Source organism: Monodelphis domestica, chromosome 3, assembly GCF_027887165.1.
Source record: "Monodelphis domestica isolate mMonDom1 chromosome 3, mMonDom1.pri, whole genome shotgun sequence".
NCBI classification, from domain to species: Eukaryota; Metazoa; Chordata; class Mammalia; order Didelphimorphia; family Didelphidae; genus Monodelphis; species Monodelphis domestica.
Window position 1 is genome coordinate 14,375,361 of NC_077229.1, and position 19,757 is coordinate 14,395,117.

At 55.0% G+C, this 19,757-nt stretch overlaps 1 protein-coding gene across 2 annotated transcripts in view; it reads right to left on the reverse strand.

Annotated features, from left to right (window-relative positions):
- Positions 1-19,757, reverse strand: part of PI4KA (phosphatidylinositol 4-kinase alpha) — a 114,548-nt gene that overhangs the window by 60,234 nt on the left and 34,557 nt on the right. For both annotated transcript variants that reach the window (XM_056821355.1, XM_056821354.1), the window contains exons 12-19: positions 16,462-16,562; positions 15,492-15,621; positions 14,017-14,149; positions 13,753-13,848; positions 13,095-13,278; positions 12,031-12,134; positions 9,988-10,156; positions 3,147-3,197 (exon numbers count right to left, since the gene is read on the reverse strand). In XM_056821355.1, the coding sequence (XP_056677333.1) occupies positions 3,147-3,197; positions 9,988-10,156; positions 12,031-12,134; positions 13,095-13,278; positions 13,753-13,848; positions 14,017-14,149; positions 15,492-15,621; positions 16,462-16,562 (968 nt within the window). The remainder of the gene's footprint in view (positions 1-3,146; positions 3,198-9,987; positions 10,157-12,030; positions 12,135-13,094; positions 13,279-13,752; positions 13,849-14,016; positions 14,150-15,491; positions 15,622-16,461; positions 16,563-19,757) is intronic.

The following is a 19,757-nucleotide window of genomic DNA, read 5'->3' on the forward strand; positions in this document are numbered from 1 at the left end:
ATTGGTTCCAAGGCATAAGGACATAAGGGCTATAAGTGACTTGCCCAGGGTCACACAGGAAGTGTCTGAGGCTGGACTTCAATACAGGACCTCCTAAGTCCAGGATGCCTGGCCCTCTATCCACTGAGTCAACTAGCTGTCCCCTGAATTACTTTTTTAGCTAGTTTTCACAGTGCGGCTAGGCTGCTCCAGTGAAGGAGCAGAAGCTCTGAGTGAACACTAGGTCCAGGGCGTTCGATAGCCTATGAGAGTTAAGACCCTTCCTAAAGATCCAGGTAACTAGACAGTAAGTGCCACCATTGACAGAGGGGGAATATACTCGAAAGGCATGGAATGTTGACTCTGTTCAGCCCCTTTCACAACCATTTTTCTCCGGAGACCCTGAGGTAGACCGATGGTGTGTGGGTAGGTGGGGAGGGAGGGAGGGACAGAGGCTGGTAGATAGGTAGGTGGGTGGGCAGGTATTGTTATCTCTGATTTTCAGATGAAGGAATCATGGTTCTGCGAGGCTGGATGACGGGCGCCTGTGGCCATCCTACCAGTCAGTGTCTGATGTGGGCCTGGAGCCCAGGGCTCTGCCCACTAAGCCTCGAAGGTAAGAGGCCGTGGCAGAGATGCCAGTGCAGGTCTGGTCTTCCCAAATATCTAAGACCTGTTACGTGAAGGGATCCCTTCCATGGGGTGTGTGCCCCAGGCAAGTCCAAGAGGGCAGCAGCAAGTAAACGGAAGGCCTTGTGATGTGTCCTTCATTGAGCAAGAAAATCAAATATTTGCTCCCTCCCCCATAATGTAACCATTAACTCTGACTAACCCCCCAATGTTATTTCTTTTACTCATGTGAAGGGTCACATTGGCTGGAAAACAAACACTTCTCATGGGTTCCGATTAGACATTCATTGTCTCTCCTCTCACTGGCATATGCTAGAAGGAAAGTTCTGGGCTCACTCTAGGTTGCTTTTGTCCGTTTCTTAGATTCTAACATAAAATCAGTCCAGGCGTGCTTGGCTGTCCATCGGGCCCCAGACACACAGAGCGGGAAGGGCCCTGGAGACCAGCTAGCCCAGCTTCCCACATCATACCGGTTCTCCTCTGTGGCATTCAGCCTGTCCAGTGAGCTCAGAGAGCCCCCACGGCCTCACCAGGCACGCTCCCCCCAACCCCCTTCATTTCCGGACAGCCGTGCTCATTCGCTGGAAAAGATTATGCTGGCTCCTAGGCCTTTCCCCCCACGGGTCCCACTCTATCCCCAGGAGCGGAGCCATCTCAGAACAAGCATGTTCCTGCCCCAAGCAAACAGGCGACTCAAAGCAGCTGGTGCCCTCCTGTGAGGCTGCCGAAAAAGCTCCCTTCATGCATTCTTTTACCCTCCTAGAGGACCCAACTCTGAAGGGGAACACGTGATTGGCTGTAGTAGGACAAGCAGCCACACCCAGGCCTGGCACAGGGCAGATTCTCTTGGCATTCACGTCAGAGCATCATGACATTTCAGACGGGCACCAGGTTGCCAGCAGCATCTCCAGGAGTCCATTTAACCTCCTCTAAGCAAACTTCTCTGGTCGTACTCCAGCTCCCACCCTGTAACCTTGGGTACCCCCTTAGGGCTCTGTCCTGGGCCCTCATCTCATCACCTCCCATAGCAGACTGTGTGGATGACTCCTTCCTACCTTTCCTGCCCCCACCTCCCTGCTGACCTCCAGGCTTGCCTCTCCAACCTTCCTGTGGACATCTCGAACCAGACATCCAGGAGATGCCTTACATTCAACCAGTCCAAAATGGAAGCCATGATGGTCCCCCCTAAATACCTCCCCCCACCTTCCCTTCCCTGTTACTATGGAGGCCACCAGCCTCTCCCAATCCAGGAGTCATCCAGGGCTCCTCACTCTCTCTCATCTCCCCACATCCAAGCTGCTAACACAGCCTGCCAACTTCACCTCCCTAACATCTCTTCAATACACTCCCTGCTCTCCTCTGCCCCTGCCCCTGCCCCAAGCCTGGTGCTGACCCTCCTCTCCTCACATGTAGACTCCTACAGTAGCTGCTGGAGGCTCTGCCTAGCCCCAACATCTCCCCACTCTAGTCCATCATCCATTCAGCCACTAAAGGGATCATTCTAAAGCCCAGGGCCCACCATGTCACCCCCTTCTCAATAAACCCAGCAGCTCTCTGTTGCCTCCAGGAGCAAACATAAAAAATGCTGTTTGGCACTCAAGGCCCTTCATAGTCTGGTTCCTTCCTCCCCTCTCATCTTCTCCCACCTCACTCCACAATACACACTGGCCACCAACAAGACCTGCCATCTCACAGCTCTGAGCATTCTTTCGGGCTCCCCTGCCCAAGACTGTGTGAAAGCTAGGCAATGCTTTCTATTTCCTTCCTATATTTCTCTCTTTTACTACATCTCTATTAAACTAAATTGCTAAGAGCGGCTAGCAGACTGGTGACTTAAGAGTTAATTTTATAAATGGCGACCACAATCTTATATGTTTTTTAATTCTTATATTTAGTCAAGCCAATTTTAATTTTTTTTTTAATTTTTATACCTGGAATGTTCAGGCTCCTAATCTCCCCCTCCAGGCTTCCTTCAGATCCCAGCTAAAATCCCACCTTCAACAGGGACCCTTCCAGAAGCCCCTTCATGCTAGGGTTCCATGGTAGTCAAATTTTTTTATCTCCCTGAGCCCTTGCCTAATATCGCACTTACCAAGGTGCTTAAATAAACAACGACAAATGAGTGAGCCCAAGAACCTAACCAGCAGCTCTAACTGTGTTTTACGGAAAAACGAGCCCAATATTCTGGTTTGGACACCAGGAAGACTCATCTCTCATTGAAAGTAGTAACTTTGGGAGTGGGGGCATCTACTTGTTCCTTCCTCCTGCATTAGGATAGACAGCATGGGGGGGTGGGAAGGAAAAGGGCATCCCATTGGCAGGGAGAGGAATGGAGAGAGGAGGAGGAAGGCCAAAGAATGCATCCTGGACATGTTTTTCCTTCAGCCTGGAATCATTGTCTTTGGGAACTGTGGGACTAAAATGCTGGGAACCCAGCAAGAGAAAATCCAAATAGACAAAAACGTATCAGCAAGAGGTCTCTGGGAAGTGTCCCAGTTCAAGTACATAGACACAAGTAGAGGGTCACATTTACTCACCACAGCGATGACAGGGATGAGCACTCCAAGGTTCCCAGCACTGCTGGAGGCCTAGGAAGGAAAGGCAGAAATGTCACATCACAGGGCCATGAGCCAGAGGCAGGAGGGGGCCTCTCCCATTGGCCTAAGGGAACTTGGGGGTGAGATGTGAACCCAAGCCCCGTGACTCCATAAATAGTGCTCTTCCTCTGTGCCAAACTTGAAAAACTGACAAGGAAAGAAAAATGATCAGGGCTAAAAGCAGGGCAGCTAAACCTAAGGTAAAGGGCATTGACTAGGAATCTCCGGCGACCAACATTTCTGGGGGCTAAGAATATCTTTAATGTATAAATCTATATACAAAGATGTACACATTTATAAATCTATGTGTGCAGAGATAGATGGAGGGAGTTGACTAGCTAGGTGGATGGAAAGATGGAGAGATGGATGGATGAACAGACAGATGGAAGGATAGATGGGGAGAGAGACAGATGGCGGGATGGACAGAGCTGGAAGGGGATGGAGAGAGATGGACGGATGAATGGATGGGTAAACAGGGGGATGAATAGATGAGGAAAGAGGGATGGATAGACGATAGTGAGTAAAAAGGATAGAAAGATGGAAGGGGAGATGGATAGATAGGCAGACAGATGAAAAGATGGGGAGAGAAAGATGGATGGATGAATAATAGATGGAGAGATATGGATATATATGGAAAGATGGATGGGTGGATGGATAAATGAAGAGGGAAAGATGGATTAATGAATGGATAGATTGAGAGGTGGACAGAAAGATAGATTCAGGCTCCACTCAAGAATCTCTACTCTTCTCTCCACATTCTCTCCCTTGGTGATCTCATCAGCTCCCATGGGTCCGATGGCCGTCTCTGTCCAGCTGACCCACACATCTACCTATCTGGACCAGATGGGTTCCAGTCTCCTGCCACCAGATACCTATAGGACATCTCTCAAACTGGATGTCCCAAAGACATCCCAAGTTCATTATCTTTCCACCTATGCCCAGTCAGAGGCACCCCCAACCTTCCAGGCTCCCTGGCTCAGAACTTTGGCATCCTCAATGCCTGGTTTTCCATCACTGCACATGGCAAACAGCCCCATCACTTCTCCCCTCTAAACCGTCCTCTCCACCTAAGGAGCCTCTGTGCTAGTTCAGGCCCTCATCACCTTGGACCATCCTCCATCTCATGCCCTGTCACTCCAATTCCTCCTCCCCTAGGCTGCCAGTGATATCCTTAAATGGCAGGTCTGACCACAGCACTCACTGAACCCCAGCAATCCCTCAAATCCCAAACCCCGTGCTTGACATTTTGAGCTCCTTCCAGCCTAAAGACCTGGGACTCTCCCCTCCCACACTCTGGGATCCAGCCAGACTGGCCTCTGTCTTCTTCACAACACTCATCTCCCAGGTCTGTGCCTTTGTACTTACAGTCCCCGATGCCTAGCATGCTTTCCCTTCCCTACCTCCACTTCCTGAAATTCTATTCCAAGCTCCACATTCTAACGAGGCCGTCTTTACTGGTCTCCCCAGCTCCCCTGCTCTGCTCCTGCCTGGACTCCCAGGGTACCTCACCCCTGTTCTGGGCACACACATACACATCCATCTCTCGCCTTGGAGAGGGCAGGGACTGTTTCTCTTTTGTGCTTGCTTTGTGGCACCTAAGACATTCACCCTTGTTCCCTGTGCCTAGCAGAGAGCCTGGCCATAATGGCATATAACCAATGTTCATGGCTCAACTGAAAACCACCCCAAAGTCAGAGGCTCAGCATGAGCAAGCTTCCAGGCTGAGGCCATTCGTCCCAAGAAGCCTCTGTGAGCCGTTCCCAATGGGCCTTCCTGAGAGAATCACTCCACAAAATGGATTTTCCAACCCTTTGGCAGGACCTCCACCTCAAGGCAGCAGGCCCAGCTGAGCAGCAGGCCTGGAGCCCAGGGCTCCTGGCTCCAATGCAGCGGAAGTTCCTCCTGCAGCTTTACCAAGAAATTGGAAAATTGCAGCTACTGACTGAGAAATGGGATAAACTGGAATCAAGCGAGTCTGTGGGACTGCAGAGCGGGAGGGGACCTCGGGGGCATCCCCAACGTAACAAGCAGGAATCCCCTCCATACCATTTAGGTTCCCCTTGAATACTTCCAGGGAAAAGAGACCTCACTGTCTTTCTTCTTAGGAAATCCTTGCCATGTCTAATAATTAGGAAGCTTTCCCGGCAGTTCAGCTCAGGAAGCCTCTCAAATTTCTGCCCTCCCTGACAAACTCCAACCCTGGATCCTGCCAATACAATGAGGCTTAATGTTGTTGGAGAAAAGTCCCCCATCTGGACCATGTCCCCCGCAGCTGCTCCGAGCCATCCCTTCTCAGGCCTCCTACACCCCTCTTCCCCCCCCCCTCCCGAGAGAGAGAGAGAGAGAGAGAGAGAGAGAGAGAGAGAGAGAGAGAGAGGGAGAGGGAGAGGGAGAGGGAGACAGAGAAAGAGAGAAGGAAGGCATGGAGGTGGAAAGAGGAGTGAGCATAACTAGATGGAAGAACCAAGATCCCAAAGTCCAGGACCAGCTAGAAAGGTGGACCGAATCGAAGAAGGTGACATTAAACTGGAATAACAAAGTCTACGCCTTCTTAGAACATGGCTTCAGAAACCTCAGCTTCCTAAGTACAGAGATGGGATGAGGAAGCGACTGGTTGGGAAAAGAACGGTGTTGTTAGTGGAGAAGCTTCGTGAGCATCACCAAGGCAGAGTCCTCATCTGGGGTCCACCAGGCCCTCAGGAGTCTTCTCTAGTTAGACCAGAACTGAAACAGACTTCCATTCTGGGCAACACGTTCTGGAGAGGCCTTGGAGAAGCAGGAGAACCCCAAGGAAGGCCTCAGGGGTCCCACCAGACAAATTAGATGAAGGGATCAGACTTGGAGGAGGCACAACTGGTCATTAAGTGGTCAAAGGGCTTTCAGGAGGTAGAGAGAGCAAGTGAACCAGGGCTCCCTTCAGGAAGCAATAATCAGAGCTCTCTCAAAGTGGGATGATCTTCACACTGGACAGGAGCACAATCCATACATACAACAGTCTCAATCTCTAGATATCCAATGTGGAATTCGCCCTCTTTCTCCCCAAACTAATTCTTCCCTCTACACATTCCTTCCCGCTAACGGTCTCACCATTCACCTGCTCTCCTACTCTCATAAGCTCGGTGTTCTCCTTGCTCAGTGTACCTGACCAGCTGCCCCCTTGTGCTGCCTCTATCTCCATGACATTTCTGGGTTCCCTGGTGCTGAGAAGATCAAATACAAACTGCCCTGTTGGGCTTCCAAAGCCCTTGTCTATTCACCCAAACCTACCTTTCCAGCCTTACCATCTTGGATTCTCCTTCCCACACTCCACCTAGACACCCTCATGCTCTCCCTCCATGCCCCTATCTCACAGGGTCTCATGAAGACCTGCTTTAGGGTCCTCCTTCTTTCCCTAACTCCCCCCAATTAAGAGTTCCACATTTAGTAACTTGGAGGAACTCCCAACCACTGCTCATGGTTCTTTCCTTGAAGCCAGATGGAACACGTTCAGCCCCTCCAATAGCAGACAGATAGTTCTCGTGTCCTCCTGTATCTTCTTTTCTGGGCGGCACACATCACAGAGCCAGTTTACAGCTAGATGGTACCTTGGCAATTCAAGGCCATGCTGGGCATTGCTCAGGACAGAACCCGTGTTGGCATGACAAGGGCAGATTTCTCTAGGCCTCTAACATCCTTATTCCTGGGAGCCGACCCCAAAGGGCAAGAGCTTTTTGTTTTTCACATCACCCTGGTGAGCTTCCTATTCACTCCAATCCCCAAATTCTAGTCCAACCAAGAGCAGCTTCCCCAACCAGCTACCCTGATTTCTTAGGGCTTCCCTTTGATCTTGTGACATCAGGTCCAACATTCTCCCCTCTCCAGGTCTTGAGGAATCTGGTCTATCAGTTGGTGTTAGTTAGCCCTCTCTGCCCTAGTCTGGCACATCAGCCACGCCTCTGTCCTACGACTGACAACAACGGGGATAAGAAGAGGTCCCTGGGGCCGCCACTGGAGACCTCCTTCTAAGTTGACTTTGAACCCTCTGCTATTCTGAGTCTAGCCAAAGAGTTCTGGCTCCATCTCACTGTGGAGGAGTTCAGCTCACATCTCTGGCTTCTGGAAGAGCAGGAGATGCTATGAAACATTTCACCAAAATCTGGATCAACACCACCTCTAGCACTGGTCTGCCCAACTGCTTCAAGTGATCCTCTAAGAGACCAGAGAGTTAGCCTGGCGCTGCCGCTGTTCTGCCCGAAGCCCAACAGCTATCTATAAGCACGCCTGCCTTCTCTACCCCCCTACCACTAACCGTCCCTCTATGGATAGATTCAAGCATTTGCTGGCCTTGTGCCTCTCTGCCATCCCATGGACCCTTTCCTAGGGCCTTTCAGATGTCACTGATGGGGGCTCCGCCATCTTCTGGACAGTCCTATCCAATCCAGACCAAGATTTATGTAGAAAGAATTTGTTCAACAACTCTCGCCAGACTCACTGAATTCACTCCAAGTGCTCGGCTTACTCCACAATCCTTCCCTCTGTTCCCAGGGCTTGGGCCAAGTCTGGGAGAGGGGTAAGGGGCAGTTCCCTTATTACCTGCCTCTCCAGAACCTTTGGGCTTGGAGCCGATGGGAAGCAAGGAACCCTGACCTCGTGGCACACCTTTGCGGCCAGGAGCACGATCCATACAACAGTCCCAAAGAGCATCTAGGGGTCACTGGGTCCTGACATGGCCTACTGATAGGCCTCTGGGGCAGGGCTCTGACCACACTGCTGGCATATGGTTACTGAGAGTCTGAAGGGAAGACAAGAAGTGAGAGGAGCACGGGGGGACCATCCTAGAGCTGGCCTCAGGGTGGCTGAGAAGGCGAAGGGAAAGTCCAGGGCATTCAACTCAGAACAAACATCCTGCCTACGAGAAGTCCAGGTGGGACCTCATTTGGCCCAAAGACAAAAGCTAAAGGGCATCCCTGCATCTGCCCTGGGGCCTCTAGGCTCCAATCATGGCAGAGGAGACACGGCCTACAGGCACAGAGCAAACGAGGGCCATAAAGGAGAGAACCACACCAAGTGTGGGGAGAAGCTGAAGGAGGGAGACACCGCTTTGAGCAGGCAGGGCACGGACAGTTCCATAGAGGAGGCTTGGAAGGGGCCAAGGGACTCCCCAGAGAGGAGGCCATCCGCTTAATGGGAACGGTCACTCGACCTACAGACATTCAGCAGCAGCCACAGTGGGCAGAGCCCCAGGGAGCCAGGCTCTGGAAGAGACCCAGAGTCTGGCAGACCGCTGCCCTCCAGGAACAATGCGTCTAACCCCTACACCCCATATCAGCACTCAGTTACACATTCCTCTCTCAGCTGCCTCCCCGGACAGCCTGCGGCAATGAGGGGCTGGGAGGGCCGCCACAAGTCTTCCCTGACTCCAGTCCACCTTCTGCCTGGCTGCCAGTGGAGAGACCATGCCCACTCCCCACTCAATAAACTCCCCAGCTTCCTGTTCCCCCTGGGATCACATAGGAGTGCCTCTGTCTGGCATGCCGACCACTTCAGAGCTGGCCCTTCCCATGGTGCTGACCAGGCCTGGAAAACGGCCCTCTCCTCCAAGGCCTCCTCGAGCCCATGCCACAGCCTGCGTAACTCCCTCTCAGTGTGCCACCTTGGAGCCCTGCCCAGAACGGTGCCCCCTCACCTCATCCTCTGGAACCAAAGCTCGGCCCCAGAAGGACCTTCTGCCCGGAGCCTGTGCTGATCCCAGGGGGGCCGGAGACTTCCCTCGCTCCCTCCCGGGTGTAGAAATGAAGGCAATGGGAACTGTGGCTATCGCCAGGACTAGGAATCACTTCTGTGTGAACGGGCAGGTTTCCCCTTGGGAAGCTCCTTTGGGGCAGGCATGGATCCCTCAAACAAAAGGGCCAGGGGCCTGGCTCAGGCTGAGCACCACCAAGGGCATAGGGCCTCCTCCCACTCCAGCCCTCTAGCCCTGCTGAGGTGGTCACCTAAGTTTATAACCTGGCTTTAATGCCTCATTCGCCCCACGCTGCCCCATTTCCATCAGTCACCGATCTTTCACAAGGACCTCCTGTGTGCTCCCAAAGCCTCAGCATCCTCAGCTCAAGATCTGGACTAGCCCATCTGCTCCCTGGCCTGCCTCCTGGTTCTTCTTCTTTTTTTTTTTAAACCCTCACCTTCTGTCTTGGAGTCAATACTGTGTATTGGCTCCAAGGCAGAAGAGTGGTAAGGGCTAGGCAATGGGGGTCAAGTGACTTGCCCTCCTGGTTCTTCTTTATCCCCCTCCCTGCTGCTACAGTGACCGATCTGATAAGGACTGGTGGGATGAGGTCACTCCCCTACCCCCTAACCTCCCCAGGCTCCCTATCCCCTCCACGAAGACATCAAAGTGGTTCTGCCAGCCTCATGCACATTTTCCTCACCAGGCCTGGAGGCCCTGTCCTTCTACTGACACCCCCCCCCCACCATTCCCTTCTCCTTCAGCTTTTGCTCCCATGTGTCTGTGTCTTCTCCAGCGTCTGGGGATGATTCCTAAATTCTTCCTCATTCCTTGCCCTTGAATTAAAAGGTGGCTATTTCAGCCAATGGCAGGAGCCCAGGCCTCCCGGGCCCAACAGTCGTATGCTCAGAGGCCAGATGGGAAGCGAACCCAGGGAAAGGAAGTCATGGTTCATATGCTTCCTGCAGATGCCCCTGTCTCAGTCTCTCGCTTTGTCAAACAAGAGGGAGGACCTCGATGTCCTCTGGGGCCCTTCTGGTCCTGGTCAGGGCACTGGGAAGGGTAGAATGGGCTTACCTTCAAGGCTGGTCCTTTCTCACTGGCCCGCTCACTGGCTCGCTTCCCTTCTAGTCCCAGCTGCACAAAAAGCTCAAGCAGGTTCATGAGCAGCTCATCCACCAGGTGCTCATTTTGGATGTTGGCGGCGATGTTGGCCAGGGCGTTGATCACAGCCAAGGAGCAGTGCCTAGCAAGAGGAGGGCAAACCTGAGCCCCAGCCAAGGGATGAGGCCCAGATGGGCCCACCCCCATCTGGCCTGGGCCTGGGCACAGCTATGGTCTGGGGGACAGGGCTGGAGCTTTGCTGGAGGGACACCACACAGGGCAGGGCAGGCGGCTGAGGGAGGGCTTCAGACAGGGAGCCTCCAGGCCATGGCTCTGCAGGGAGGGCCCAGAATGCTTCAGGCATGTGTGTGAAGGGCTGCCCTTGAGATCTGGGAAGGAATGAGACCCCTGTGAATGGACACAGTGGTCATCCCAGTACCCGCTGTGGGCCGGGCCCAGAGCCCAGGTCGCTCTGCCGGGGTGCTTGAGCCAGGACCCAAACCCAAGGAGCATGCAGGGTCAGGGAAGAAGCCCAGGGACAGAGTGCTCAGGGTCCACTTCATCCTAGGTCTGTGTTGGCAAAGACGTGGCCCACGTGCCTTGGCAGGCTGGAAGGGGGCTGCTCCCCTCCCCTTCTCCTGGGGACAATGTTCACATGCCCCAGCCCTCTGCCCAGCAGCCCAACGCGGGCACTTCCTCCCTCCGCTATCTGGGGCAATGTGGGAGCTCACAGGCACTTGATGGTACAGTTTGACACATGCTCTCTCAAAGGTTCACCCACACTGTCCTAGAGTCTCCTGGGGCACTCGGGATTTAATACTGCCATCCCTAACACTGACAACGTGGTCCAGAGCCTGGTGCCCACCCTGCCCCCTGGCACAGGTGGTTTGTCCCACCTCTCAGATGGATAAGCAGAGGCCAAGAGCAGAGGAGCAAATTGGCCTGCTGTGAGGTGGATGCCAACTTGGCTGGTCAACTCCAACTGACCACAGAGGTTTGCATTCCTGCCCAACTTTCCACTTTATGAGAGGCTTTGTTTTGTGACCAGCCCTGGGGAGGAGGCAGGAGAACTGGCCAGCTGCTGGCCCAGGAGCCTCTGCCAACCTCAGCAGCCTCATCCATAAAATAGGAAGACATGGCATAGCCCAGGGTACAGAGAGCCCACTTTGCTGACCCAGGATGCTCTGGCCTGGGACAAGTACTCAGAGAGGGGGATGAGCTGCCCTGGGAGCGTGACTGCAAAGAAAGCGTGAAAGCAAAGAAGCCACAGCTGGAATGAGGCCCGGAGAGGCAGGAGACGCTGTGGCCAAGACCACCAGGCTGTGTGTGCCCATCAATGGCCACAGCACTCCAGGAAAGACTCTGGCTTCCAGGGGCCCGCAGACAGCAAGGGATTGAGCTGGGTCTCAGGCTTCCAGGGGCCCAAGGCCGGGGAGGGACCGAACTGGTCCTCAGGCCTCTACTTCCCCTTCCGCTTGGCCTGTGCCCAAGATGCTCAGGATGGATGAAGGTGGGCAGGCAGACTCCAGTAGAATGGAGATGGGCTGAACAGGTCAGGAGGTCATGTCCCCTCTGTCAGGGGTCACCTCGGCCTGTACCATGTGCCCACCTACTGAGGGGCAGATTGTACAATCTTAGGAGATTTGGCTGCCACTCCATGGTCCTTCAGTCCTGAAGCACCTTCTTGCCCACACAGGGCTGGGCACAGGCATAGGCAGAGATTAAAGACAAGGAGTTTCTGACTCGGGGTGGGGGCACATCTAAAGTCACATACAAAACCTGGGGTAGAGGGCAGGAGGCCAGGACACCGAAGAAGAGAGAAACGAGGCCGATGCCGGAGGGGCTATAATGGGGGTTGGGGGTGGTCCAGGAATGAAAGCTTGGAAGGACAAGGACAGAAGGGCCCTGAAAATAGCTCTCGGGAAGAAGCACTCGGCTCATTGGAAGCTGAGGGGCCAGCTAAGGGGGCCTCATCCCCTGACACCCTGTCTGACCTTCCTCATGGCAGGGCATTACCTGTAGCCATGATCCTTGGGGTCTTTGGTGGCTGAATACACCACAGAGCTGGCCTTGACGCTGATCTGCTGGAAAAGGTTCCAGACTTCTTGGTAAATGTATTGCTGAAAGAGAAATTGCCCAGAGGTCACCAGACCCTTCCCAACGTTTCCTAAGCTACCCCGGGCAGCCCCTGCCCTTCCAGAAGGGTCCTGAGGCCTAGCCAGGGCTTGGGGCATCCAGAGGTTGTGCCAGGGTCGTATCTCATCCGAGTCAAACATCTGTCCTGCGACAGGAGCAGAGGTTCAGGCCCCCAGGACTGTGGCCTGAGTAGCTCCAGGCTGCACTCTGCACCAGCAGAGGGTAGGTGTATTCCCTGAAGGACTCTGAGCAAAGGAGAGACGCCCAACTTCTTGGGATGCTCTAAGAAAGGTTTTCTGGTGGAGCAGAAGAGGCTGAACACCTAAAGAGCCACAGAAAAGCCCTGAGAGAAGGCCCCAAAGGAGAAGGGCTGGGGCCCCTTCTAGCTCTGAAGGGGGGCAGGAAAATACAGGCCTCCATTGCAATTCTTTGGGCAAAAAGGATTCTGTTCAGATGCTTCTAGTTCTATCCGTCGAGTCCAGTGGACTCGCTTAAAGCTAATTCTCTTCTCTCAAACCTCACTGAAAGGTGCGTTGGCCTAGTTTGGGGACATCCATGTGCTGGGCCAACAACTAGTTCTTCCAGAATACTGGCTCAATATTAGCCTTAGAATAGACCATGGGGATCACTAGGGGCCCCTTTTCTCAGACTGATGAGGGTCAAAAGCTCAGAGGAGGAGGGATAGAGCAAGAAGCCAGACCCGTGACCCAACCATGGGCCCTTGGTCCTTCCTCAACACCATGGGGCCTTTTTAACTAAAGATGGGTTCATGAGGGGCAGGCAATAGGGGTTAAATGACTTGCCCAGGATCATACAGAGAGAACATATCTGAGGCCATATTTGGTGCTCTGTCCACTGAGCTCCTTGCTGCCCTTAGAGAGGCTTTGACACCAACTGGGGGGATTTGGGGATCCCAGGACAGCAGGTTTGGGGTGGTGCCTCACATTGCCAGTGATCACCAGGCAGCCCAGCTGGTCAATGATGAGCACATCGAGGGGAGATGGAGGCTGGCAGAACTTCTGCTGCAGGATCTGCAGGATGGGCTCCATGACTTTGGGGGTGTCCCTCAGAGCCACGGCGATGTGTCCCAGGGCCCGGATCGTGTGGTCAGGAATCAGGTGAGCATCCCTGTGGGTGAGGAAAACAAGGGCCAGACCTCAGCAGAGGGCAGAGGCTCCAGGCATGCAACACTCATTAAGGGCTTGTCCCAGGCCCTGCCCTCAGGGGACTGACTGACATGGTGCCTGGAGGAATAATCAGGACCCAGCAGAGCTGGACAGGCCTACCAGAATCAAACTCTCTGACCTGGACACAGAGACCTTCTCCCTTTCCAAAAGGTCAATAGAGGCATCTTCCCATGGTTAGTGGGGTTGCCTCTGAGATATTCCGAGCAAATCTTGCCACCACCAGCATCAGCATCATGCTGATAAAGCGGGCCATGGGGGTGATCTCACAATCCCCAACCCTAAGAGTGAGGAGCAGCCCATTTTACAGATGAGGGGCCTGAGGCCCTGAGAAGCCCAGCGGGGCCTGCTCCCTAGTCTGTCTCTAGGCATACATCAAACCCCCACCCCAGCCCAAGCCAGAACTGAGATGCCTTACTTGTCGCTCTCCTGAGAAATATAGAGCCTGTTGGAGAGGCTGGCCAGGAAGGCCTCCACAATCACAGGATCGACTGTCAGCCCAGCTTTCAGACACCTGAAGAGCCACAGAAAAGCCCCGAGATGAGAAGGCCCCAAAGGAGGAGCCCAGGAGGCCGGAGCACACGTCGTGCTCCCCCCAAGGAGAGGAGAGGCCCGTCAGGGAAGAGGAAGCAGTGCCCCCCCCCCCCCCCCCCCCCGCGGCCTCGGTCCCCCTGGAGCTCACCTGCAGACGTTGTCGATGGCGATGTCCCGCAGCTGCTCGTACATGGACGGCTGGGACTTCTTCCCCGCCACCATGTTCAGCGTGTGCTCAGAATGCTCGTTGGTGACGCTGATCTTGATGTCATTGCCACTCACTAAAGGCAAATGGGGACAGGGGCTCATCTTGGCACTGCTCTGCTCCTCTATCCAAATCCTAACCCTAAGTCTCCCCCGTTCTCTCACAAGGTTACCCTGAGGTTTCTCTTGGGCAAAAAGACGAGGAAAGGGGGCAGCTAGGGGGCTCCGATACAGGAGGTCCTGGCTTCCAACCCAGCCTGTGAGACCCTGGACAAGTCACTTAACCCCTCCTGTCTGGCCCTTAGCGCTCTTCCGCTTTGGAACCACTACTCAGAGCGGATTCTACGCTGGAAGGGAAGGGTTACAAAAAGGAAAAGTCACTTGAGTGACTTATTATCCTCTGAGGGCTTGGGAAGGCAGTCAGCAACACCCGCAGACCAGGAGGAATCTGGAGAAGCAGGAGAGAATGTGAGGAAGCAAAGGAAGGGCCCCGGCCAAGCCAAGGAGGAGAACAGTGACCCTGGGGCAGTGACAGGTGATCCCGAGGCCCCCTGCCTGCTTGGGGGGGGACCCCACATACGAGGTCGGACACTGGGACTAGGGGGTTTTCCAGAACTTTTCCTCCCTCTCTCTGTTCATCTCTAGCCTAAGGAACAGCCTGGGGAGTTTGGCAATGGGGAGGCCATGTCCTCGCGTCCTAGTGGTGGGGTAAAAGCAGGGATTCCTGAACCTCATCTCTGCCACATGCTTAGGAAGCACCCACGATGACAAGACGGTGCCAGGGGGCATATGCTTGCTGCCTGTGGCTCAGGCCCTGAGGGAGCAATCAGGTCTGCTGGAGGGGTGGGGATGTGCCCCTGAAGGTGCCCCCAAGAGCACACCATTCATCTGGACATAACCCCCTCAAAGCCTCCTGATGACCTGGTGAGCTTGGGCTGGGTCATGGGCAGCCCCAGGGCAAGGCCCTCCTCAGCTGTTGGGAGGGAGAGGACTGGAGTTATCACGGAGGGACCCGGGAAGAAGGAAGGGATTCAGGAGATAGCCTCAGGCATGGCATCTTCCTGAAAAGCTGGCATCTTTTTCCTGGTTTACAGGAGATCCCCACAGGCACCCACATTTGGCAGAGGAGTAAACTGAGGCTCAGAACAGGGAAGTCTCAAAGCCCAGGCCCAATGACTTCCACCTCCAAAACCAGGGCCTGATGAGGGAATGGGTATGAAGGGACAAGGATTTATTGAGACCCACTGTGTGCCAGGAACCGAGCTAAGCATGCTACCAGTAGGAACTCCCTGGATCCCCCCAACAATCCTGTGAGCTTCATGATCCTCATTTTTCAGCTGGGTAAACGAGGTACAGCCACTTGGTAACTCACTCAGAGCCCCCAGTGTGTGTGTGTGTGCGCCCCCCGGGCCACGGTACCTGCGTGGTACTGGTTGTGGTATTTGTAGAGCTTGATCAGCACTGGGGACGGGATGACAAGGAAGTCCCGCAAAGATGGCATCACCGAGTGAACCACCACCGGGAACCGTTCACACAGGCGCCCTAAGCCCTGAAAGGAAACAAGGAGCCACAGTCAAACCAGGACAGCAGGGGAGCAGCAGGAGGCAGGAGCCACCAGTGCTTCCAGGGCATCAGCTGGCACTCCCTGCCTCGAGCCTTCTTCACAGCCTTCCCAGGGACAGGGAGCTCACCACCTCAGAAGCAGCCCACTTTCCTGCTGACTGGCTCTGGCTGCTCACATGCTATTCATTAGGCCTGAGTCGACAGCGCGACTCCTGGTGGGCAATGGCAGGACCACATCATCTCATGAGGTCGCCCTGAGAGGCAGCTGCTGGGCAGTGTCAGCAGGGCGCTGAACTCGTGAGGAATCACCACCAGGATGTACTAGACAGAGGGCTGTTAGGAACCCAGGCCAAGAGGGCAGGAGCCCGGACTGCTTCTGGGTAGGCTGAAGAGAGGCCAGGGGCATGGACATGCTGGTCAGTGCTGGCTGGGTCAGTCACCAAGCAAGATTAAGCACCACTAGGAGCTGGGCTAAGCGGCCAAGGTGGGGGTGCAGGGGAAAGGCCTTGGCCAGAAGGTGGGCTTGGAGCCAATTCCCAAAAAGCAGCCCAAGGAGAACTGAGGCAGAGAAGCCCCCTGCAGCATCCCTGGGGCAATTGGGCCCCCCAGAGGAAAGGAAAGGCTTCAGCCCCAAAAGCAGCTCCCCAGCATCATGGGCACAGCTCTAAGGGAAAGTAAAGGCCCTGGAGTAGGCGGTGACTGACAGCCCCAAATCCTACCAGTGAACTCGGAGGAAGGGGGCAATGCCCAGCCCAAAGGCAAGGCCAGGGGGCTCCTGGGTGCCTGGTGTGGGCAGGGGCTTCTGGACAGATGCAGGGAGACCCACCTGCAAACAGCAGATGATCAGGGGTAGGTGGGCGATGATAACTTTGCTGGACGTCTTGGACTGCAGCTTTTCGGACAGCTTGAGGCAGAGGTTTTCTGCTCCTGGGAGTCCGAAAACAAGAAGGAGAAATCAGGGGCTCCTCGAGGGCCATGAGCTCAGTACATCTGTAGGAGGGCACCTTGAGACTGCAGGGAGAGAGCCTTCTCCCTCCAGGATCCAGACTGTGGCCCATCCAGGCACCAGCTGGGGGTGAAAGCCCAGGCTAGGAGGCCAATGAGAAGGGGTTGGAGCAGGCGACTACATGATTCTCCCTCTCTGGGGGGGACACAGGGCCCAAGTTTCAGTTACAGAGTGGGGGATGGGGGGCCCAGTGGTCAGCAAGGCCAACCCCTACCTCAGAGGAACCGTCCCTAGAATGTACATAGAGGCCACACAGCAGGCGCTCCATAAATGCTCACTCCCTTCCCTTCTAGACTCCAAGCCAAGGATGCACGATGATCACCAAGAGTAAGGCAGAGGGTGGCATTGTCCCCCTCTCCCCATTCCCCCTGCCAGGCCAGAGTCTCCACAGATACTGAATCTAGCCCTCCTGTAAACACCCAACAAAGCCCTGGCACTCCCCTGACCCTGTTCAGGATGAGCTGGCAGCGCCAGGGGGCAGCTGAACAAGCCAGGGTAGAGGAAGCACATGTGGGTTTGGAGCCAGGAAGCCTCGAGTTCAAGCCTGGCCTTAGATACTTAGGGACTGTGGGCCCTGAGCAAGTTGTGCTCTCCTGCCTGCCTCAGTTTCCTTGTGTGTAAACTGAGGATGAGAGGAGCTGCAATACTAGCTCTGCCCACCCCCAGGCTATCACTGTTATCCAAGGTGGGCTGGCAGCAGGCACAGCCTCGCTGCCCAGGGCCCCAGCCAGACCACATCAGGGCCAGTCGGGGAAGAGAAGTCTACAGAGACGTGAGCACAGACTTCATCAATGTAAAGGCTGTCCTGGAGGAGAGGGAGTCCTTGTCCTGCAGGGCCTCTGGCACATCAAGGCAGTGAGGCCACTTCTGGGGAACATCAGGGAAAGCTCACTCACAAGCTGAGCCGAGCCAGAGGGATGGGAATGCCCGAGGAGGAGTGACTGAGCAGGTGGGATGACCAGACTCTCCAGGACGAATCGTGCCCCCACAGGGTGGGAAAAAAGATGGAAGCTAAATGGGGTGAAATGAGCCCTGGCTGGCCTGGGCTCAAAGGGGAGCCGTGAGAGGGCACCATCTTCTCCCCCTCCTGGGCTGCCCACTTGGCGGTGGGCTTAGGTGGGCCAATTCTCTCGCCTCTCTGAGCGGAAGGAGAAAATCCCCAATATTCCAGTTGAGTCCAGGCAGGACCCTAACAAAGCCACCAAACGGGGTGGAAAGGAGAGAGTGAGCCCATGTGCTAGGCACTGTGACCCTGTTAATGCTCAACAAGCCCAAGCAGCAGGTGCCCTGGTCATTTTGCGAGCAGTGGTGACGGGCTGAACATCTGTGCCCTGGTCCAGGGTGCAGGTCTGCCTGTCTTCCCCAAGAGCCACTCTGTTGTTTTTGCCTAACCCTTCCCTTCCATCCTAGAATAAACACCATGTGTGTGGGGTCCAAGGCAGAAGAGCAGCAGGGGCAAGGCAATGGGGGTCACGCACAGAGGAAGTGTCTGAGGCCAGATTGGAACCCAGGACCTCCTGTCTCTAGGCCTGGCTCTATCCACTGAGCCACCCAGCTGCCCCTCACTGCTGTTTTTTATAAAAGGTTTACTGACACCTTAGCTCAGGGCAAAGCTAATATCTGGGGGCTCCAGATTGCTGGAAAATTGGTATTTGGGGAAATGCCAAGATCAGGAGCCTGACGGCCATGTGAAGCAGTTGTGCACGCTCTGTCCCCTCATGCCAGAGCCTCATGCAGCTGGAGGGGGAACCGGCTCCAAGTTGGGGGCTTGAATGGCAGGAGCATCCACCCTAAGAATGGCCTTGGCAGAGGAGGGGGGAGGACGAGTGGCTAACGAGGCCCCGACCAGATGCAGGGTAAGTTCTCGGGTCCTTTCTCAGCTCTGGTTGAGGGCTTTCTCCATGGCGATCACTAACATTGGCTCCCTAAGACGGCACACCAGCTTGGGTGTCAGCCCCTCAAAGGCTGCCAGCCTTCCCAGCCTGAAGGAACTAAAGGTGGAGAGGCGGCAGCCCTCTTCGCCCAACACTGTCTGCTCTCCATGCTCCACCATCATGTCTCCCTTCCCCCTGGCCTGACTCTGCCCTCCACTTCAGCCCCCATGGAGTCCACCTAGACCAGCTAGCCAGGAAGCTCAGGGCCCTACAGTGGAAAGACCACAAAGGACTGGCTTCGGACACTTCTAGAAGGGCGAGCCTGACCGTATTGCTTCACCTCTGGCTGTCTCCGTTTCCCCATCTGTAAAATGGGATGACAACGGCCCCTCCTTCCCATTCAGCAAAATGCTGGGCACATGCTTATTCCCTGCCCATAGAGGCTGTCTAGAAGCCTACCACTGCTTGGGGGGTGGGGTCACTGGGCCCATTTATGGCTCCTCAGACTGCTGGTCCGGCAGAGCCAGGCTGATCTGGCTCGTTCCCAGCCACTCCTCCTCCACCCTGACCCTTCCCAGGGCCTCCAGCATTTGCTTTTCCTTCACCTTGGATGGTCTGGAGAACAGTGGCCCCTGGCAAGCAGTTTTCCTGGGCCATCTTTCTATCTGTTCATTCATTCGTTTGTGGGACATCCAGGGCCTCCCATTTGCAGCCTGGAGGAGGCAACGCTCCAGCAGCTGGAGACAAGATACCCGCACCCCAAAACTACAGGGGAAATGGGCTTTAGTTATGACACAGGCTATGGCTTTATCCACACTGCCCCTGAGTAAAGATGAGAGAGCTGCCCCTCACAGAGCTGGGCCCAAGGGCCAGGAGCTAATTCTGCAACTCCGCTGGCCACACACTGAGGCCCTCACCTCTGCCCTGACCACCACACTGATCTGCCCATCGAACCCTCAATCCAGAAGAGGAGCCCGAAGTGCCAGGGGCCAGATGGGGGAGAAAATACCTCCAGCTGGAGGGTAGGGAGCTGCCCTCTTGAGGGAGGGCATCCACACACAGGGTATCCCATGCATAAGCCAAGCAGGAGAGCAGGAGAGGTGTGTGGAAGTAGTGGGCAGTCCAAGGCAGTTGCCATGTTGGAAAAGTGAAGAGGAATATTAGGAGAATGGGGAGGAGTCCAGTCGGGGCTGTAATCCAGGGCCAATTATAACAACTGAGCGACTTGGGGCCACAAAGGTA